The sequence below is a fragment of the Protopterus annectens genome, chromosome 5.part0 (assembly GCF_019279795.1).
Source record: "Protopterus annectens isolate FY-2018-M chromosome 5.part0, PAN1.0, whole genome shotgun sequence".
Classification (NCBI taxonomy): Eukaryota; Metazoa; Chordata; order Ceratodontiformes; family Protopteridae; genus Protopterus; species Protopterus annectens.
In genome coordinates this window covers 1,372,274,621-1,372,298,791 of record NC_056735.1, presented here as the reverse complement: position 1 = coordinate 1,372,298,791, position 24,171 = coordinate 1,372,274,621, and the positions used below count along the sequence as shown (strand labels likewise).

The following is a 24,171-nucleotide window of genomic DNA, read 5'->3' as shown; positions in this document are numbered from 1 at the left end:
CAGCAATTGCATTGTGATAACAGAGTACCTGTGTAGTATTAATAAAATACAGTGCTATCCAAATGCTACAATAGTATCATTGTGATGACACAATTATTGTGTACTATTATTAGGATGCAGTGTTCTGTAAATGCTACAGTAGTATCACTATGATGACACGATGCTTGTGCACTGTTATTAGGATATAATGTTCTATAAATGCTACAGTAGTATCACTGTGATGACAAAATGCTTGTCTACTATTATTAGGATATAGTTTTCTATAAATACTACAGTAGTATCACTGTGATGGCACAATGCTTGTCTAGTATTATTATTAAGATACAGTGTTCTGTAAATACTACAGTAGTTTTACTGTGATGACACAATGCTTGTGTACCATTATTAGGATACAGTGTTGTCTAAATGCTACAGTAGTATCATTGTGATGACACAATGGTTGTGTACTACTATTAGGATACAGTGTTCTGTAAATACTACAGTAGTATCACTGTGATGACACAATGTTTGTGTACTATTATTAGGATACATTGTTCTCTAAATGCTACAGTAGTATCACTGTGATGACACAATGCTTGTGTACTATTATTAGGATACAGTGTTCTCTAAATGCTGCAGTAGTATCACTGTGATGACACAATGCTGGTGTAGTATTATTAGGATACAGTGTTCGCTAAATGCTACAATAGTATTACTGTGATGACACAATGCTTGTGTATTATTATTAGCATACAGTGTTCTCTAAATGCTACAGTAGTATCACTGTGATGACACAATGCTCGTGCACTATTTTTAGGTACAGTGTTCTCTAAATACTACAGTAGTATCACTGTGATGACACAATACTTGCATACTATTAAGATACATTGTTCTCTAAATGCTACAGTAGTATCACTGTGATGACACAATGCTTGGGTACTATTACTAGGATACAGTGTTCTCTATATGCCACAGTAGTAGCATTTTGGTGTTACAGTATTTGCATTTTCATGTCACAGTGCCAGTGACAGGAAGAAATGGAAACAGTTGATCTGCTGTGGCGACCTCTAACGGGAGCAGCCGAAAGAAGAAGAAGAAGCGTCAGTGTAGTATTAAAAGACAGTATTCTTTAACTGCTGCAGTAACAGCAATGTGGTAACACAGTGTACTATTAATAGAATAGTACTCTGTAATTGCCAAAGTGCCAGTACTGTGATGAAACAGCACCTGTGAAATATTACCAGGATACTACGTTCTCTAAATGCTACAGTACTAGCATTCTGATGACACAATGCCCATGTAGTGTTATAGTAACATTATGTCCTGTGGTAATGCTGTGATGTCACAATGCCCTTGTAGTACTAGTAGAAAGTACAGTTGTGTACACTTACCATAAATGTAGATGTTTGAGTGTCTTCACTGTTGCAATCATCACATTTGGGTTATCCCTGCAGGGGTAGCCCTCGGCCGGCCTGAATACCATAGACTTAGTATTTCTGCATCAGTTGCTGTCACCTGAAGACTGACATCAGGTCATCAGTGGTATAAAGGAAGGCAGCCAATGCCATTACATCAGTTTTTCTTGCCCTAACCGGTCAGGAGCCCCCAAAGCAGGAGGCCAGGCTCTGGTGGTAGGACCCCACCAGTGGAAAAAAAATACCAATATGCCCCTTGTAAGGAAAGGAGAACAACAAGGAAGAAAGGTAACAAAAAGAAAAAAGGAGGAAGGAGGGAGGGGAAACCAGGACTGCAACAGTGAAGACACTCAAACATCTACATTTATGGTAAGTGTACACAACTGTACTATGTTCTTCATGTTTCACTGTTGCAGTCATCACATTTGGGTAGATTCCCAAAGCTGAGGAAATGGGTGGAAGCAGTCAAGGAAGCTATGGGCTGGCTAGCATGCCCTGCAAGACTGCAGAAGCAAAGCCTGGCCTGGATTTAGAAAAGAGAGGCAGGTGGTAATGTTTGGTAAATGTGTGAGAAGATGTCCAGGTGGCAGCCTCCAGGATGTCCCTGGTGGGGACTCCTCTGAGGAAAGCAACAGAGGTGGAGGCTGCTCTGGTGGTGTGGGTCCTGATCCCCTTGGGGGAGGCTTGCCATGCTGTTTGTAGCAGAAATGGATGCAGTGTGCTATCCATTTGGAAATGGTTTGTTTGGAGATGGCTTTGCCCTCTGCCCCTGAAGCAAAGCTAACCAGGAATTGATCAGATTTTCTGAAGGGTTTATTCCTGTCCAGATAGTATCTGAGCTGTCTATGCACATCTAGAGTGCAGATTCCTTTCCCCCTTGTTTTTAGGGTTAGGAAAGAAGGTGGGCAAATGGATGGGTTGGTTAAGAGCCACACTGGACACCACCTTGGGCATGAAGGATGGATTAGTTCTTGAGGGATACCCTGTCTGCATGGTAGATGATGAATGGTTCCACTGCCATAAGTGCTTGCAGCTCAGAGACTCTTCTGGCTGAAGTGATGGCCAGGAGGAAGGCTATCTTCCAGGAGAGAAATTTTAGATCTGCAGAAGAAGCTGGTTTGAATGGAGGCAGGGTGAGCTTTTCCAAGACAAAGTTAAGGACCCAAGCCAGTGTTGGTGCCCTTCTGGGGGGCCTGAAGTTGTTAGCCCCTCTGAGGAACTGCTTAATCAAGGGGTGTGAAAAAAGAGGCTGTTCAGTGGGGAAATGAGTGGCAATAGCAGAGGCATGAATTTTTATAGAGGAGAAAGAGAGACCATTGTGTAGTAGGTCTGCTAAGTAATCTAGGATGAGAGGGATGGAGGACTGTGCCATATTGTCCCCCTTAGCCTGGATCCAGCTGCAGAACATTTTCCATTTATCTGCATAAAACTTTCTGGTGCTAGGGCATCTGGCCTTTTGGATAACATCCAGAACTTGTTTACTGAGGAGGGCAGATTGGTCAGGGGTCAGGTTATAAGCCAAGCTGCCAAATTGAGTACTTCCAATTGGGGGTGCATGAATTTCCCTTCCCTCTGGGTTAGGAGGTTGGGAATCTGAGGAAGATTCCATGGGATAGTGGGGACAGGCTATGCAGCAAGGGGTACCAGTGCTGTCTGGGCCAGTCTGGAGCTATGAGAATGGTCCTCAATTTTTCCTCCCTTATTTTGATCAGTACCTTGGGAATAAGAGGTAGGGGAGGAAAGGCATAGACCGAGAGGTTTTCCCAGGGGAAGGAAAGGGCATCTACTTTCCATGCCATGCAGTGATGCTCCCTGGTGCAAAATTTGCTGAGTTGATGGTTGGTGTGGGAGGCAAAGAGGTCAACCTCCAGGGTTCCCCATTTCTGAGTTATTAGTAAGAAGGTGTTTCTGCTGAGCTGCCACTCATTGGTGTCCAACAGTTTTCTGTTTAAGTGGTCTGCCAGGGAGTTGAGAGAGCCCGGCAGGTATTGTGCTAACAGGTGTAGATGCATGTAACAGGCTGTGAACCAAAGGGTCATGGCCAGCCTGCACAGCGGGTAGAAGTGAGTCCCTCCCTGCTTGTTGATGTACCACATCACTGTGGTGTTGTCTGTTTTGATCAGGAGAACCCCTGGAGAGAGAAGGGGTTTGAAAGCTATCAAGGCCTGCTGCACAGCCATCATTTCTTTTAGACTGATGTGCAGGGGGAGTTGCTGGGGGTTCCATTGGCCTTGTATGCACCTGCCATCCAGGTGTGCACCTCAAGCATCATCTGATGCATCTGTGGTGAGGGTCTGGGTGGTGGGGTGTGGTGAGAAGGGCAGTCCCTTGTTGTGGGAGCAGGATGTTGCCCACCAAAGAAATTCCTCCCTCAGGCAAGGAACAATAGGTAAAATAGTTTCCAGATCTTGAGAGTGTTGGCACCAAAGGCTCTTTAGGTACCATTGAAGTTTCCTTATATGCAGTCTGGCACATGGAATAAGAAGTATTCAAGATGTCATGAACCCCAGGGCTTGCAGAATTTCCCTTGCAGAAAACTGGGGCCTGGTGGCCAGTTGAGAGAAGTAAGCTGATAGGAAACTCTGTTTCTCTGGTGTTAGGCATGCCATCTGGGAATGCTGTCTCCAGATTTGTTCCCAGGAAGATTATCCTTTTGGTGGGTACCTGTTTGCATTTCTTTTCATTGATTGTGTATCCTAAGGAGGTTAGTAGGTCCTTTACAAAGGCCAGATCTTTGAGCAGCTTCTCCTGGCTGTCTGCCTGAATAAGGCAGTCTTCTAAGTAGGGGTAAATTTGGATATTTCTTTCTCTGCAAAAAGCAATGACCTGAGACGGGCATTTTGTGAAAACTCTGGGAACAGTAGATAAGCCAAAGGGAAGTGCAGAGAACTGAAAGTGTTGAGAGCCTGCCCAGAAGTGAAGATATTTTCTGCAGAACTCCCTGATGGGAATGTGAAAGTAGGCCACTTTTAGGTCCAGGATGACTAGCCAAGCATCCTTGGACAGCATGGGTAGCAGCTGCTGGAGGGTGAGCATTTTGAATTTTGGGATCACCAGGAAGGTGTTTAAAATAGATAGATTGAGGATGGGTTGCCAGGTGCCCTCTTTTCTGGGTACCAGAAAAAGTCTGGAGTAGAAGTCTTGGCCTATCTGCTCTGCAGGAACGTGTTCTACTGCTCCCAAGGAGAGTAGGGTATGGATTTGCTTTTGAGCCTCTGCACTGATTTGGTGGTAGATCTGGATACCCTTTTGGGGTTGGAAGGGTGTGGAAGGAGAATCTGTATCCCTGAGACACAATGTTCAAAACCCATTGGTCCTTGGTAATGGTGCCCCAGGTGCTTAAGTATAAGGAGAGTTTTCCTCCTAGGGGTATGTGATGGTGGGCAGAGGCGAGGTAGGGACGAGGTGAGTCAATATGAGTTTTTACCATAAGGGGGTGGCTTAGAACTCCCTGGTTTTGAAGCAGAGGCAGTCCAATGCTTAGATCTCTGCAATCCGTGGGACTGCTGTCTTGGAGGTCTGTTCCCCAGGGCCTAGGCTGGCCCTGTTTACTAGGTGCAGAAAAGGACCAGTGTCTGGAAGGAAAATGCCTGCTGAACCTAGGGGGCTGTACCAGTAAGAAATATTTAATAGTCTGCATAGATTTTGCTCTTTCTACCATCTTTTTTAACACCTCTTCTGTTTAGTACCAAATAAGTTATCTTTGTGCAAGGATGCATCCAACAGCTTTGATTTGACATGGTCTGGCAGGGGTTGTTCCTTAAGCCAAGCATGTCTTCTAATGACAGTTAATGACTGCTGCCCTGCAAAAAGCTTCTAGGGCATCAAAACCGCAGTGCAAAGTGGCAAAGTGTGTTTAGTTACTTGACCAGCAGAGTGCATTAATTCCTGTAAATCTTTAGATTCTGCCCATGCAGAAAAGGAGGAATTTTTTGTTTATGGAGTTCCAAGGTATGATGCTGATATTTAAGCATATGGAACTGACAATTGAGTGCCCTGATAGCAAGAATAGCTGAGGTGTACACTTTTTACCCCATCTGTACTGTCCTCTGGAATCCCTGTCTGAGGGGTGGAATTCTTAGCTGAAGTAGCTTTAACCCCTTTTGGGCCTTGAGCAATGACCTCAGGGTCCGCAGTTGGGTTTTTAAAGAGATATTTGTGTGAGTCAGGGACTCTGTAGTACCTGTCTGGCTTTCTGGGAGCAGGAGGGAGGGCGTCTGGAGTCAAGCTGGATTCAAGGAAGACATCATCCACCACATCTAGGACTGGGGGAATGGTTAAGGGCCTGTGCTGTGGGAGGTCCAGGAACTCTCTGAGTCTCTCTTTAGACTGTGGGTAGTCTTGACTCTCCCATTTGAAATGCTCTCTTAAAGTATGCAGGGTTTCCCCAAAGTACAAATCCTCTGGGAGAGAGGCTGAAGGAATAGATTCTTCTGCATCAGAATCCTCATATGTGGAGAGGAGCTGCATGTCTTCATAGTCAGATGCATCAGATTCATCTGACTCTTGTTCAGACAAAACTTCTGGAGACAGATCTCTTTTTCTTTTTGAGGGAATGGCTTGGCTTCCCCTAATCAGCATGATAAGGTCTTCTGCCATTTTAAGCATTTGTGACTGAGGCAAGGGAGCAGGCACCAAAGGATGGTTGGAAGTTGATTTATTGGAGGTGGTTCAACTCCTGGGCCTAAGGAACTCGGTTGTTTTAGAAAGAACGGTAGCCATGAAAGAAGGCATCGGTTTATGTCTGGATTCAGTGTTTCGAAGGACTTCCTCGGAAGCCGGTGCCTGCACAGTGGCTCTGGACCCATCCAAGGTAGCGATGACCACAGGATCCTTAGACGAAGAAGAGTTCTGTGCATACTGGACTCCGAAAGGGTCTCGGTAGATGCCTGTGAATTAACTGAAGTGGGCATTAGGGGATGCGAAAGCACCTCACTAAGTTCTGAAGGACTGACGACCAGCTTGGCGGTAGCATCGTCAGAAGGTTTAGCCCTGTGTGGTCTGTCTCTGTCTTTATCTTTACATTTTTTTGGAAGGTCTGCCATTGGATGGCTTATGGAAGCCATATCAGAATTCAAGGACTGTAAATGGAAATATATGGCTACAATAAGGGCCCGACGACGAATAGTTCTGGTGTTAAACAAAGCATAGAAGTGACAACAAGAGACGTCATGGTCTGGGCCAGAAAAGTGATGCAGTAGGAGTGAAAGTCCCAGTGTGGTATTTGCTTTCCACAGGCGAGACAATTATTAACTTTTTATGACATCGGATAGTGCAAGAAAAAAGGATCCCCAATGGGGTACTTAGCTTTCGAAGACTTCATCTTCATTTTGGAAATGAAGCTCAGGTAGCAGCCGATTGGCACTCGTGAGAACTGCTTCTGCTTTGGGCTCCACGGCAAGAAAGACTGATGTAATGGTGTTGGCTGCCTTCCTTTATACCACTGATGACCTGACATCAGTCTTCACGTGACAGTAACTGATGCAGAAATACTAAGTCTATGGTATTCAGGGCGGCCGGGGCTACCGCTGCTGGGATAATCCAAATGTGATGACTGCAACAATGAAACACGAAGAACATTTAAAGGTTCTCTAAAAGCTACAGTACTAGTACTGTGAAAACAAAGTGCCTATGCAGTCATCGTCATCAAATCCGTTTTTCCCATCTTATACACGAGATCAGGGTGTTGCATGAACTGTCACCATCTCTCTCAATTCAGTGCCCCACTCCTACTTTCTTTGACACTCATACCTGACTGTTGCAGGTCTTCCCTCACATAATCCATCCACCTTTTTTCTGGCCATACTCATTTCATCTTGCCTTCTTCCTGTCTGTCCTAAATCTTCTTCACCAGATTATCTTCTGCTATCCTGCACATCTGCCCAACCACTGGAACCTGTTCTCTTTGGCCTTCTCTGCAACTGGAGCTACTTCAGTATCTGCTCTGATGTCCTCATTTCTTCAGCTATCCGAGAGTGTACATCCTACCTCCAGTCTCAGGTATTCCCTCTCCATCACCTCTAGTTTCCTCAGCTGCTCTGCCTTCACTGCCCAGGTTTCTGTACCATACAGTACACACCACTGTTTTGTTCACCTTACTTTCCAGCTTGGCATTTTTCTGTCATGCACTATCCCCTGACACTCTTTGCTGCAGCCTGTCTGATTCTAGCTTTGACCAGCACATGCAGACTTCACTTTTCTTCAACCGCTCCTCCCCGGTACTCAAAGCTGTTAATTTGTTCCACTATTTTTCCTTCCATCTCAGTTCTCGCCTTCTTCAGATTTCCCCATTTGCTGCCATTGCAGCTGTCTTAACTGTACTCAGTTTCATCCCAGGTGCCTTTGGTTTTCATTCCATTCTCCTCGCCTTTGCTAATATTCTTGTTTAGAGTATGGCAGCTGTTGAAGAGGTTATGGTTGGGAGCTATAGTTCCAGTGGTAAAGAGTTTAATTTCTTCAGCCCTCATTTGCATACTGTGAAACCTTGAATAATTTACTTAATCAGATATTGCTTCCAGTCACCCCTGAAAAGGGACAGTGTGTCCAGGGGGCCTACCTCATTAACAAATAGGATTATTATTATCATTAGAGTCTGCCTGTAATGCCACACCACCTGCATACAGCAACCATTTGTTGATCTGTCTCTTCTGACCTGTTTGCTAATGTAATCCATCACCAGTATGAACAGACAGTAGGCTCAGAGATTAACCCTGATGCACACTCACTCTGACTGGGAACCCCTCTGTGAGACTGAACACTGTTCATACTTGAGTCATTAGGTCCTTCTACATAGCCAGCACCAATTCTACCTGTTTCTGGGACTTCAAACCATCACATGACTGCCCAAATCAGCTTTCTTAGGAATATGCTTTCTCTAAGTTTAGGAATACCCATCTCTACCTTCTTCTTAACTATCTGTCTCACTGCAAACATTGGGCTGATTGTGCTGCATCCATATATGAATCTCAACTGCTCATCTTCCATCTTACTCTAGTCTATATATCTGTTTGTCAATCTCCATCTCCAGAGCTTTCATGCAGTGTGACTCTGTACTGCCCTCAGTTGTAAATGCCCCCTTTGTTCTTGAACACAAGTACTACTATACTTATTCTCCAGTGCCTTCTTTGTTCTAGAACACTGATACTACTATGTTTATTCTCCAGCGCCTTCTTTGTTCTAGAACACTGGTACTACTATGTTTATTCTCCAGCGCCTTCTTTGTTCTAGAACACGGGTACTACTATGCTTATTCTCCAGTCGTCTGTGATGCACCTTTCTCTGCATGCTGCTATGAGTACCCTCAGGAGCCATTTCTCCCCTTTCTCACCCAGCACCTTTATCGTATCTGCTGTGACCTCATCTGAACCTGCTGCTGTCCCTGACTTCATCTTCCTTAGTGCTATTTTTACTTTTTCTAGGGTGGGCTCCTCTTCTTCTTGTCTCATCATAGGCTGTGTCTGGGGCAGTACAGCTTCTGTGGGATTTTCTTCATTCAGAAGATGCTGGAAGTCCTCCTTCTCTCTGCCTTTACGTCCTGTGGACTGGTGAGCAGGTTGTTACCGGCATCCCTTATGAAGGGTGTCTCATGACTGTTTTCTTTATCTTTCCATCTTTACCTTGCAACCTGATATAGTTTCTTTGTGCCATCTACTTAGTCATTTTCCTGAGGCTGGTAGAGTGCCTCTGATGCCTTGTTCTTCACTATGGCACATACCTCTCAACTTCTTAGTGCAAAGAATCTGGAGAAAGCCATAAATAATGGGGGACATAGGTGCAAAATTAGTAACACTTTTTAAACATTGCTCTTACAAGGTAGATAGAACAACAGGTTTTTCATTAGCATGAATTTTCTGAAGAGCATGAAACCTGAAACTCAAATGCATATCATTTTTTGAATTCAACCCGCAATGATTTACCAATGAAGTGCCAGAAAACACATAATTTTAAGTGAAACAGACCAAAATATGAGGAAAAATCTGGGCATGCTGCAGAAATCTGGACAATTGAGAGGTATGCTATGACAGCTGCTCTCTTAGCCCCTTTGTTAGCCAACTAGTATTCCTTCTTAACCTGGTCTGTCTTTTTTTACCTCCCACTTTTTCATTCACTCCTTCTTTCCTTTGATGATGTCTTGGACTTCTGTATTCCACTACCAGCTTTTTTAAATGTCCTTTATTTCTATGCCTGTCTCGGCTGTATATTTGTTCTATAATCCTCACACATGCTGTTGTGAGAAGCTGTTCTACTTCTTCCTCTCCACCTATTTCCTCTTCTTCCTAAAATGCTAGATCCCTGAGTATTTCCTTGAACTCTTGTGTGTTCTCACCATCTAGTCTCTCTTGACCTGACCTTCCACCTTGCCTTCTGGATACAGAGGCTGTCCAGCCTCTTTCTTTCCATCATGTCATCCACTTCCAAGCTGTGTCCTGTCAGTGACCCTACACCGAGTGTAGCAATTTTTAGTACATGTTTGGCAGGTTGATTGGTTTTATACCCAGCTTTCCCTCAAGAGAACCATATGGCAGACACACATTGGCCTGTAGAAGCACATAGACCCCTCTCACCATTTGCATGGGTCGGTGGTGTAGGTTGGAGTAGGCTGGGTCCTCTACCCACTTATCACTGGACATTATCTATGCCCATTTTCATGACATTAATCAATGCGACCAAACCACCATTAAAAGGTTAGCCCTGGCATGGTACACAGTCTGTGTTTTGTGTTCTCCTATTTTGAGGATACTGCATAACACTGTTGATGCAGTGAATGTGTAGTATTAATAGAACTCAGAATTCTCTAAATTCTCCATCACTAGCACTGTGATGATGCAGTGAATGTGTAGGATTAATAGAACTCAGAATTCTCTAAATTCTCCATCACTAGCACTGTGATGATGCAGTGAATGTGTATTCTCTAAATTCTCCATCACTAGCACTGTGATGATACAGTGAATGTGTAGTATTAATAGAACTCAGAATTCTCTAGATTCTCCATCACTAGCACTGTGATGATGCAGTGAATGTGTATTCTCTAAATTCTCCATCACTAGCACTGTGATGATACAGTGAATGTGTAGTATTAATAGAACTCAGAATTCTCTAGATTCTCCATCACTAGCACTGTGATGATGCAGTGAATGTGTATTCTCTAAATTCTCCATCACTAGCACTGTGATGATGCAGTGAATGTGTAGGATTAATAGAACTCAGAATTCTCTAAATTCTCCATCACTAGCACTGTGATGATGCAGTGAATGTGTATTCTCTAAATTCTCCATCACTAGCACTGTGATGATACAGTGAATGTGTAGTATTAATAGAACTCAGAATTCTCTAGATTCTCCATCACTAGCACTGTGATGATGCAGTGAATGTGTTTTCTCTAAATTCTCCATCACTAGCACTGTGATGATACAGTGAATGTGTAGTATTAATAGAACTCTGAATTCTCTAAATGCCACAGTACTTGCATTGCGATAATGTGGTGCTTGTGTAGCATTAACAGGATATAGTGTTTTCTAAATGCCACAGTACTTGCATTGTGATAATGTGGTGCTTGTGTAGCATTAACAGGATATAGTGTTTTCTAAATGCCACAGTACTTGCATTGTGATAATGTGGTGCTTGTGTAGCATTAACAGGATATAGTGTTTTCTAAATGCCACAGTACTTGCATTGTGATAATGTGGTGCTTGTGTAGCATTAACAGGATATAGTGTTTTCTAAATGCCACAGTACTTGCATTGTGATAATGTGGTGCTTGTGTAGCATTAACAGGATATAGTGTTTTCTAAATGCCACAGTACTTGCATTGTGATAATGTGGTGCTTGTGTAGCATTAACAGGATATAGTGTTTTCTAAATGCCACAGTACTTGCATTGTGATAATGTGGTGCTTGTGTAGCATTAACAGGATATAGTGTTTTCTAAATGCCACAGTACTTGCATTGTGATAATGTGGTGCTTGTGTAGCATTAACAGGATATAGTGTTTTCTAAATGCCACAGTACTTGCATTGTGATAATGTGGTGCTTGTGTAGCATTAACAGGATATAGTGTTTTCTAAATGCCACAGTACTTGCATTGTGATAATGTGGTGCTTGTGTAGCATTAACAGGATATAGTGTTTTCTAAATGCCACAGTACTTGCATTGTGATAATGTGGTGCTTGTGTAGCATTAACAGGATATAGTGTTTTCTAAATGCCACAGTACTTGCATTGTGATAATGTGGTGCTTGTGTAGCATTAACAGGATATAGTGTTTTCTAAATGCCACAGTACTTGCATTGTGATGATGTGGTGCTTGTGTAGCATTAACAGGATATAGTGTTTTCTAAATGCCACAGTACTTGCATTGTGATAATGTGGTGCTTGTGTAGCATTAACAGGATATAGTGTTTTCTAAATGCCACAGTACTTGCATTGTGATAATGTGGTGCTTGTGTAGCATTAACAGGATATAGTGTTTTCTAAATGCCACAGTACTTGCATTGTGATAATGTGGTGCTTGTGTAGCATTAACAGGATATAGTGTTTTCTAAATGCCACAGTACTTGCATTGTGATAATGTGGTGCTTGTGTAGCATTAACAGGATATAGTGTTTTCTAAATGCCACAGTACTTGCATTGTGATAATGTGGTGCTTGTGTAGCATTAACAGGATATAGTGTTTTCTAAATGCCACAGTACTTGCATTGTGATAATGTGGTGCTTGTGTAGCATTAACAGGATATAGTGTTTTCTAAATGCCACAGTACTTGCATTGTGATAATGTGGTGCTTGTGTAGCATTAACAGGATATAGTGTTTTCTAAATGCCACAGTACTTGCATTGTGATAATGTGGTGCTTGTGTAGCATTAACAGGATATAGTGTTTTCTAAATGCCACAGTACTTGCATTGTGATGATGTGGTGCTTGTGTAGCATTAACAGGATATAGTGTTTTCTAAATGCTGCTGTATTAGCATTGTGATGACACATTGCCTGTGCAGTATTAATAGGGTACATTGTTCTCCAAATACCACTGTACCAGCATTGTGATGGCATAATATCTGTGTGGTATAAACAGGATACTGTGTCTTTTAAATGCTACAGTAACAGCACTTTGATGGCACAATGCTTTTGTAGTAATATCAAACTACTGTCTTCTCTAAATGCTGTGGTAATAGTATTGTGATGACACAATCGCTGTGTAATATTTACAAGATACAGCAGTAACAGCATTGTGATGACACAATCACTGCGTAATATTAACAAGATATAGCAGTAACAGCATTGTGATGACACAATCACTGTGTAATATTAACAAGATACAGCAGTAGCCTTGTGATGACACAATCACTATGTAATATTAACAAGATACATCAGTAATAGTATTGTGATGATACAATCACTGTGTAATATTAACAAGATACAGCGGTAGCCTTGTGATGACACAGTACCTGCTAGTGTTATTAATATACTGTGTGGTTAATTTGCAGACGTTGTGATATGCAAAATAGCAGCACAAGTTCATGTGTACATCTCAGGCACCTCTCTGTCTCCAGTAGTAACAAGCCAGACTGCATTCCTCCCTCCCCAAGGATGGATGACCCAAACTCAAACCATCCTGTGCTGGCTCATCTAGTGCTGGGTTAACTGGTCAAAACTAGGTCATCAGGATCCCAGTCAATATTTTATCTCTGTGTAGGAATATGACTGGAGGGATGACCAAAGATTCACAGACAAAAAGCTGGCAATAGACTTTTCACCTTCCCTAAATAAATAAGCTATCAAATGAATTAGCAGAAAACTTGAGTTATTTTATTTATATATGTTATTCCCCATACCCATTTCAGAGCAGTGATGCATTCATAATAAAACTTTAGTAAATATTTTATAGGAACGTTAAAGAAAATAGCTGTTTTTAAAGGCTGGTTTGTTTTAATTTTCTTTTTGTGAATTATGAAAGTAAACTGAAGCATGTCATCTCACTATACTACTGGTTTCATGGCAGCTTTAACCAGGGAAAGTATTTCTTGGCAGGTTTACCTGCCTCAAATCTTGAGTCTCAACTAATAACTCAGCTAAAATGACCTTGCACATTTTTCATGGCACAGCTTCTGCAAATAACCACAAGTAACCTGACAGCAGAAAACACTGAGCCAAGACTCTTACTCGCATGTGAGTGGAAATAATATCAAAATCATTTTTTTTTCTGATGAAAATGCAGTAAGAGCTCTACTCATAGGGATCAACAGTAAAACAACTAAATGTAAAATAATCAATCCATAAAAAATTAACCATCCTCATACCATTAGACATAAACATGCTAAGCATCATACCATTAAACATAAATGCGATAAGCATTGTACCATTAGATATAAACACGCTAAGCATCGTACCATTATATATAAACACGGTAAGCATTGTACCATTAGACATAAACATGCTAAGCATCATACCATTAAATATAAATGCGCTAAGTATTGTACCATTAGATATAAACATGCTAAGCATCGTACCATTAGATATAAACACAGTAAGCATCATACCATTAGATATAAACATGCTAAGCATCATACAATTAAATATAAACATGCTAAGCATTGTACCATTAGATATAAACATGCTAAGCATCATACCATTAGATATAAACATGCTAAGCATCCTACCATTAGATATAAACATGCTAAGCATCATACCATTAGATATAAACATGCTAAGCATCGTACCATTAGGTATAAACATGCTAAGCATCATACCATTAAATATAAACATGCTAAGCATCGTACCATTAGATATAAACACGCTAAGCATCGTACCATTAGATATAAACATGCTAAGCATCATAACATTAAATACAAACATGCTAAGCATTGTACCATTAGATATAAACATGCTACCATTAGATATAAACACGCTAAGCATCGTACCATTAGATATAAACACGCTAAGCATCGTACCATTATATATAAACACGGTAAGCATTGTACCATTAGACATAAACATGCTAAGCATCATACCATTAAATATAAATGCGCTAAGTATCGTACCATTAGATATAAACATGCTAAGCATCGTACCATTAGATATAAACATGCTAAGCATCATAACATTAAATACAAACATGCTAAGCATTGTACCATTAGATATAAACATACTAAACATCGTACCATTATATATAAACATGCCAAGCATCGTACCATTAGATATAAACATGCTAAACATTCTACACATTAGATATAAACATGCTAAGCATCGTACCACTAGATATAAACATGCTAAACATCGTATTATTAGATATAAACATGCTAGGCATTGTACCACTAGATATAAACATGCTAAGCATCGTATTAGATATAAACATGCTAAGCATCGTACCATTAGATACAAACATGCTACCATTAGATATAAACACGCTAAGCATCGTACCATTAGATATAAACACGCTAAGCATCGTACCATTATATATAAACACGGTAAGCATTGTACCATTAGACATAAACATGCTAAGCATCATACCATTAAATATAAATGCGCTAAGTATCGTACCATTAGATATAAACATGCTAAGCATCGTACCATTAGATATAAACACGGTAAGCATCATACCATTAGATATAAACATGCTAAGCATCATACAATTAAATATAAACATGCTAAGCATTGTACCATTAGATATAAACATGCTAAGCATCATACCATTAGATATAAACATGCTAAGCATCCTACCATTAGATATAAACATGCTAAGCATCATACCATTAGATATAAACATGCTAAGCATCGTACCATTAGGTATAAACATGCTAAGCATCATACCATTAAATATAAACATGCTAAGCATCGTACCATTAGATATAAACACGCTAAGCATCGTACCATTAGATATAAACATGCTAAGCATCATAACATTAAATACAAACATGCTAAGCATTGTACCATTAGATATAAACATGCTACCATTAGATATAAACACGCTAAGCATCGTACCATTAGATATAAACACGCTAAGCATCGTACCACTAGATATAAACATGCTAAGCATCATAACATTAAATACAAACATGCTAAGCATTGTACCATTAGATATAAACATGCTAAGCATCATACCATTAGATATAAACACGCTAAGCATCGTACCATTAGGTATAAACATGCTAAGCATCATACCATTAAATATAAGCATGCTAAGCATCGTACCATTAGATATAAACACGCTAAGCATCTTACCATTAGATATAAACATGCTAAGCATCATAACATTAAATACAAACATGCTAAGCATTGTACCATTAGATATAAACATACTAAACATCGTACCATTATATATAAACATGCCAAGCATCGTACCATTAGATATAAACATGCTAAACATTCTACACATTAGATATAAACATGCTAAGCATCGTACCACTAGATATAAACATGCTAAACATCGTATTATTAGATATAAACATGCTAGGCATTGTACCACTAGATATAAACATGCTAAGCATCGTATTAGATATAAACATGCTAAGCATCGTACCATTAGATACAAACATGCTAAGCATCATACCATTAGATATAAACATGCTAAGCATCATATTATTAGATATAAACATGCTAAGCATCGTACCACTAGATATAAACATGCTAAGCATCGTATTATTAGATATAAACATGCTAAGCATCGTACCATTAGCTACAAACATGCTAAGCATCATACCATTAGATATAAACATGCTAAGCATCATACCATTAGATATAAACATGCTAAGCATCATATTATTAGATATAAACATGCTAAGCATCGTACCACTAGATATAAACATGCTAAGCATCGTATTATTAGATATAAACATGCTAAGCATCATACCACTAGATATAAACATGCTAAGCATCGTATTATTAGATATAAACATGCTAAGCATCGTACCATTAGATACAAACATGCTAAGCATCATACCATTAGCTATAAACATGCTAAGCTAGCTACAAAGCCATTCAGAATTAAGAAGACCGGTAATGAGAGAATGAAATAACTTGCTCAGTTTTTAGCAACAGGCGAATGACCCGCTATCTTTTAAAAGTGTCTTTGACATCTTTGAATGTTATAGAATGCACCAGGTTTTCTTGGCAGGAAATGTAATGTCTTAACTGATATATTATTCTGGTATTAATACTAATGTTAAAAAAAATGGCATCTTCCCAAATCATCAACGCCACAGCACAAACCTAGAGTAATAAATACCACCTTCCCAAATCATCAATGCACACAGCACATGCCTGTAGTAATAAATGCCATCAATGCATTAAGCACATACCTGGAGTAATAAATGCCACCTACCCAAGTCATCAATGCATATAGCACATACCTGGAGTAATAAATGCCACCTACCCAAATCATCAATGCATATAGTACATACATGGAATAATAAATGCCACCTTTCCAAATTACCAAATTATCAACCCACACAGCACATACCTAGAGTAATTAATGCCACTTTCCCAAATTATTAACACACAGCACATGCCTGGACTAATAAATGCCACCTTACCAAAACATCAATGCACACAGCACATATCTGGAGTAATAAATGAAAGCTTCCCAAATCATCGGTGCATACAGCTCATACCTGGAGTAATAAATACCACCTTCTCAAATTATCAACGTATACACCACATGCCTGGAGTAATGTTTGCACTCTCCATCAGTGCAGTCTCACCAGAAATACTTCCCTGTACTCTCCATCAGTGCAACCTCACCTGGAGTACTGTTTTGTACTGTCTATCAATGCAGCTTCATCCAGCCTACTTTTACTATCTCAGATGTGTTCCTCATTAACTGCATGTTATGTTATATGTTCACACAGTGGCTTGCAACATTTGTAATTTTTATACAATTTTGGGGGGGAGGCTTTTCTCCCCAGGACTCCAGTAAAAAGGGGGCAACTTTGCTCAGTTAAACTATTTCAGTAAACAAATGGAAATAAATAAAATAAAAAAGTATGAAAATTATATGAGGGAAGCCAAAATCCTATAGGCTGTAAAACACTGAAACAGAGAATGCAGAAATAACACTGAATGCATGCATGAAAGTAATAAACAACAATGAAACTAACACAGAAAATAAAATAAACAATGTTTTTGTAGAGGGGTAAGCTCTCTGTATCCCCTCATTTTGGCTTTCTCTTTCCTCCAAACATATATAGTCCAAATCTAAGGCTGCCCAATCCTGAGCAAGGAATGCAATAATGCAAGCACCATCTATGTGTAACAGAAAAGGACTGTGCATCCTTAGATTTAGAATATATATTTAGGGGGAGGGGTACAGCCACCATGTGATGGGTGCGCATATCTTCAGGGAAAGGCCTAAACATGATGGAGAAACACAAAAGGCCAATACTGGGAATAATTTTTCAATATTTACTCTACTTCATCCCAAATGTTAATGATACAGCAAATTTTGCATCAGCATGCATTTTATGAACAGTAGGAAGCACAAACTGGCATTATTGACTGATTTTAATCTCATAGGAGGTTTCATTGAAGTTTGAAGACCATTTAGTCCAAAGGCCATGTAACTCCTTGTCAATACTTTACCACTTTGGTGATTTTACAAGGAAAATCAAATATTTTACGAGGGACAGGGAACTCCAAGATGCTCTGCAGAGTTAAAGACCATTGAGAGGTAGGAGCAGAAGTAATATTTACAGTTACCGGTGGTCAAGTTTAAAAATAATTTCAGGCACACATGCACAGATGGGCAATTAATTATTTCACTGGTGATTTTCAGACAGTACATTTGATTTAATTTTGTATCTAAAAATGATAGTAAAAAGGATCTCTGTTAAATGGTACACGTAGCATTTATTATAGTTTCTTATTAATCTGCCAAAACAGTTTCTTTGGCAAAAGCTTCAGCACCGATGCAGCTGGTAAAGGCAAGCATCAGCGTTTCATGATTTACCCAGAAATCTGTTTAGTTCTTCTACCAGTCGTCACAGAAGGAAATGCATATGCTGCTTAAACCCAGGTAAAACTCAAAAGATATGTGTGTGTGTGTGTGTGTGTGTGTGTGTGTGTGTGTGTGTGTAAAGATATGCGTGTGTGTGTGTGTGTGTGTGTGTGTGTGTGTGTGTAAAGATATCCATGTGTGTGTGTGTGTGTGTGTGTGTGTGTGTGTGTAAAGATATGCATGTGTGTGTGTGTGTGTGTGTAAAGATATGCATGTGTGTGTGTGTGTGTGTGTGTGTGTGTAAAGATATGGGTGTGTGTGTGTGTGTGTGTGTGTGTGTGTGTGTGTGTGTGTGTGTGTGTGTGTAGATATGCATGTGTGTGTGTGTGTGTGTGTGTGTAGATATGCATGTGTGTGTGTGTGTGTGTGTGTAAATATATGCATGTGTGTGTGTGTAAAGATATGCATGTGTGTGTGTGTGTGTGTGTGTGTGTGTGTGTGTGTGTGTGTGTGTGTGTGTGTGTGTGTGTGTGTAAAGATATGCATGTGTGTGTGTGTGTGTGTGTGTGTGTGTGTGTGTGTGTGTGTGTGTGTGTGTGTGTAAAGATATGCATGTGTGTGTGTGTGTGTGTGTGTGTAAAGATATGCGTGTGTGTGTGTGTGTGTGTGTGTGTGTGTGTGTGTATATAAAGATATGCATGTGTGTGTGTGTGTGTGTGTGTGTGTGTGTGTGTGTGTGTGTGTGCGTGTGTGTGTGTGTGCACGCGTTCCATCACTTCCTAAAACATAAAAAACAGAAGTAAAGTCTATCACTTTCACAGTGTTCTAAACTTGTATCCTAATGCCTGCAAATGCGCCCGTCATTCTGAAGATCTGTGGCCCCACCTTTATTGTCCGTCAGTTTAAGTGCCCATTTATGTTCCCATCATTCATTGCACTGACAAGAAACCTGACAGGGTTGGAATGCAGGCTGCAAAATCACTGTGAACTAGAAACTCTCATTGACCTGACACCAGTAACAAAAGCATATTGTCCTGACAGTTTATTGCAGGTTTGTATTACTTGGGAAAAGCAGACCCTTTCGGTAATATCAAAGCAGATGAGAAACAGAGGAGGGGAAAGACCAAGAGATAAGACAGACACATAGGGGCCTCTGTGCCTGTCCTATCAAGGTTCTTTATGAAGGTACAAAGTTTTTGATGGCATCACAACTGCAGTGTTATAACATGCGACTTGTATGCTTTGGAGTCCTGTGACCTGAAATGTTATGCAATGACAGAAGCCGCAGTAATGCAGTTCAGTGATCTTCTTACAAAATGTGCAAGTGTTTGTAATGAGCTATTTGTCTTTTGTTGAATATTACTGAAAACCCCCTCCCCGCCCAGACACACAAACTAACACACCCTTCTGCACCTTCCAGGTGAGTAACATTCCTGGATGTCAACAGCCCTCTCAACTGTCCAGATTTTTGCAGAATGTCCAGATTTTTATCTCATTTTTTGGTCTGCTCCTCATAAAATTTCTGATTTTCTGGCAAATCACTGAGGACTGAAGTCATAAAATAATGACATACATTTGAGTGTCAGACTTCATATCCTTCAGAAAAATGCATGCTAACACAATCATTTTATTCTATCAGCATTATATGAGCAATATTTAAAAATCTGTTCCTGTTTTTGGGTCTTTGTTCCTCCATTACTCTGGCTTTTCCAGATTTCTTGCACTAACAGGTTGAGAGGTATGCCTGCAACAAGTTTCAGTTCCAGTATTGTGTTCTTCAATCTCTTATTCAACACACACAAGATTAAAAGAAATACTTTACTGCTTACATTTGCCCATCACTATCCTGGTTAACAAAGTGTATTACTGCCATAGTTGTTTCAGGATGCATTAAAATGTATAGCTTCAAACAGTCATGTTGTTGGAACTCCGTTTGTAGTGCACCCTGATCTCTTCTAAGCAGGTTTTGCTTTCTAGGTCAGGTGCTTCCTTTCCAGACTCATCGGTGCCATTTAACTATTATATCATTGTCACCACTTACCTTAATCTTTATAGACATATCTTACATAACAACTTCAGGATCTATTCTGGTCTTTTTAAAATCCTTTTAAAATTTGAAATAAAAGGCTACTCTTGAAATGACCACACGTTAAGAATAAAGTGCAGGCATAATTTGAAATTAGCACACAACACATTGCTCATTTATATTTTGTACAAAAGTTTATGACTGAGTAAATTATTGTCATATTACAGCACAATTAATCAGTAAACATTAAATTGTAATTCCTTTGTGTTGTCATACCAATGAAGAGATGGATCTAAGAGGTTTAAAATGTAACCTTGGTACTCTAGAAAACTAAGAAACTGTATTTTAGTGTTTGCTTTAACCACAGTGGATAAAATGTTATTAAAACTCCCCCAGTTCTCTGCTCTTAGATATGCTGGGGTATCTTATGAACACTGTCCAGAAAGACTCCATTTGTCAACTTATGCCATTAGATTCTTGCTCCTTATGAATTTGGTATGGGGCCATCCTTGACTATACATTGTTTACATGTTCATTCCCCATTATGGTCACTCAGGGTACCTTCTAATTGCCCATGCATTGTTTCAGGATCTCCAAACTCATCATAATTGCTCTTTCTTCTTCTTATGTATAATATAACTGAGCGTGCTTTGTTATTCATATTATAAACAGCTGGTCTCTTCCTTCCCGCTATGCAAAGCTGAATGTTTCCATCCCCATTTCTGTACAGAAATACTGTCAGTACATCCTAAACGCAAAACTGAACTGTGCATTGCAGACCCTGGTTAGATTTGCAGAACATTTTCTTGTATACTGTATGATTCCAAACTTAAAAAGGCCAAAGCTTCAGGGTATCCTCATTAAACAGGAAAATATGAATGGATAGCAATTGTTACTTATACCAGACTCTGTACATTGCAGCTGTAATTACTGTAACTTGCAGCATGCTTCAAGGTTACTTGTAAGTATATAACAACATTGTCAGTGACTTTAAATAAATACATTGACAATGGTAAAGCAATTGCTTTTAAGTAAATAACTCCATCACACCTTTTAAGTGTATGTATTACACTTCGACTCCCTATTAGAAACTCACGGTCATACTATTAAACCATTTCTGTTGAGCATCTCCACCCCCTTTCACCCCTCAACATATCCCCCGCTTCACCTCTGCTATTTATGCAAATTAACTCTGAGATCACCGTACTTTGGAGTAGGGGAAACAGGAGTTGAAATAAAACTATTGAATTACTTTAATAATTCTTATTTACATTTAGGTGGACAATGGGTCCAATATAAGTAACAGTCACTTACTGGGCCTTATAGGTGAATGTCATACTTATAACTTACAAACAAAGTACAAAGGAGGACTGATGCCAGGGAGATAGAAAGACAAAGACAGAGGTGTCTTACCTTGTTTTTGTAGGGCCAGTGAAATCTGTAGAAAAGCTTGTAGTAGCAGGGCCATAGTTTGGAACCAACACATCCTTCAACTGGTCAGAGGAGATGTCCACTGGGCTAACCAAACAATGAGAAAAATGTATAGTCAAAGGATGTGACTGATCTTCTTAAAAGTGTGCTTGCACTCTGTGGTATCCTCTCAGTTTTTGATTTTGTTCTTTCATAAAAAATGTTAGTTCTTTGTTAAAAATCCACATAAAGTGCTGCTGTCTTTTAACCAGTGCTTTATACTTCTGTAGCGTTCTGCCTGATCGCTGTGATAGATGATTCTGAGAAAGTGAATCTGAATTTAACAATTGTCAGTCACTCCTGTGTGACCCTGAGCACCTTACCTAACCTCCCAGTGCCTACCAGTAGCTTCTCTCTTGTTTATTTCTGTTTGCACTGAGTGCAGTGACCATAGTCTCTGCTTCGATTATAAAGTGCTTTGGGGTATAAGCTATATGAAAAGATAGTGTCCTAAACCTATTTTCTTTTGCTTTTTTAAGAAGATGAATCCAGTATGTGGAATGGCTTATGGAGTTCCACTATCAGAGAAAAAAAAAAACATTTATCGACAAGTGCATTTAGGACCCTTTCTGGCATGTACCACGTTGCTGTGCAGTGTTATGACAACAGGCTTGACACAGGATGTTCACAGAAATACCCCAAACAGTTGTTCCAAAGGCCCCAGAGGGATATAAAATACCTAGGCTATGTGTGTGTGTGTGTGTGTGTGTGTGTGTGTGTGTGTGTGTGTGTGTGTGTGTGTGTGTGTGTGTGTGTCTATAGCCTGGGTGTTAACGTAAGAAATTCCAAAGGGGTTTAGTCTGCACAAGCACCGGGGAACACTAAAAATGAAACAAGAGGCAAAAAAAGTAGATGGCAAGAATTCTGAACTTTCAACCCCCTCCTCCTCTAAAAAGGAACGTGATAAAAACGAAATCAATCTAAACAAACCTTGAAAAATCAGAAACAATTTATTTGGAAAGAAACACAAAGGGCTAACTTCTGACAGCTGTGTGGTTTCTGAATTATGTGACAGGCTTGTTAAAAAGAAATCAACTGCCTGTTAAGAAGGGTAATCTCAGTAAACACAAAAAATGAAAGCAGACTTCATTATCACAAAAGGCACACACCACTATTCTGTCACTAAATGTCAGGATTAGCAAATTAAAAATGTCATACTTTTGCATACCGCCAATCAAGTAAATGTTAAACTTTGATTTTTTTTCCTATATAGACCCACCAGTTTATTTATTTACTTTTTATATAAATAATTCAGTGCATAATGACAGGCACCTTGTACTGCTATATTTGTATAAACAACACAAACATTTTGGCATGTTCCTCTCCACCCTCAAAACAAATGAGCTGTCCTCAACTCTCCATCTTTGGCTCACTGCACAGGCCAGTAGCACTGGTTACTACAGGCCTAATTTTGGAAAGCATGTTCAATCACCCCTAGGTCAGACCTCACAGTAAATAAGGTGACAATATGAGATGTTGTTTTTTCTTTCACCACTTGTCTCAGATTACTGTCAAGACCTCACAGTTGTCAGAAAACGAAAAAAAAAAAAAAATCAGCCGTCCCTTGTATGTTTTCCAATGTATTTATGCATGTAATTTCTTGGCTCCAGAATAAATATTATTCCAATTAAAGTGGTACCAGTTCTTAGGCTGTAACTTCTGCTTCAACCTCAAGTCCAATGCAAGACACAGCTGTAGATTTGGATAGAGAATGATGTGGCTATGTGCCCAGTACAGACACACGCTCCAGTATGCATCCACGCTGTGATTAGCAGAGTTCCTGTAAATCTCACAAGGCTTTCAAAGGGCTCTTTTCCTGCAGTTGTTCTTTGCTCACTATCACTGTGTTTCGCCTAGCTATTCAGGGTAACTGCTTTGTTATTTCCCCACACAGCAGCGACAGAAATAAAAGCTGCTTAGAATAGAAGCCCTTGTGTCTGTCTACAATTCTTGTCACTGTAAACCCTCTGGTCTGTAGACTGCTATCTTCACGTGTGTCTATAGAGAGAGGGGGACCCAAACTTGTTACCTCTCTTTGCCTTTTTTCTTCTGTACAGCTCTCTCTCTCTCCCTCTCTCTCTCTCTCTCTCTCTCTGGCATGTGCGTGTGTGTAAGAGAGTGAAGAAAACTACAAGTTAGTCTGGTTCTAATAGTCTTTGGAGGAAGGAGGTGTCATGCTGCTGCCTAAGCCAACCCATTCCTATATAAGTTTCTCGCTGGAGGGAAGAGATGAAGAGGAAGATATGAAATATGATCTCTGCACCACTACCATCAGAATGAAGAAGGGGCTTGGAAACGTATGAAGGACAGAATCTGGAAGAGGAGAGAGAGAAAGAGGGAGGGAGAGAGGGCGGGCGGT

General features: G+C 40.1%; 1 protein-coding gene across 1 annotated transcript in view; it reads right to left on the bottom strand.

Moving 5' to 3' along the window:
- KREMEN2 (kringle containing transmembrane protein 2) overlaps positions 1 to 23,926 on the bottom strand; it is a 150,207-nt gene extending 126,281 nt beyond the window's left edge. Inside the window, exon 1 of the mRNA XM_044071189.1 lies at positions 21,756 to 23,926. Within this exon, the coding sequence (XP_043927124.1) occupies positions 21,756 to 21,828 (73 nt within the window). The 5' untranslated portion in view covers positions 21,829 to 23,926. The remainder of the gene's footprint in view (positions 1 to 21,755) is intronic.
- Positions 23,927 to 24,171: the final 245 nt, after the last annotated feature.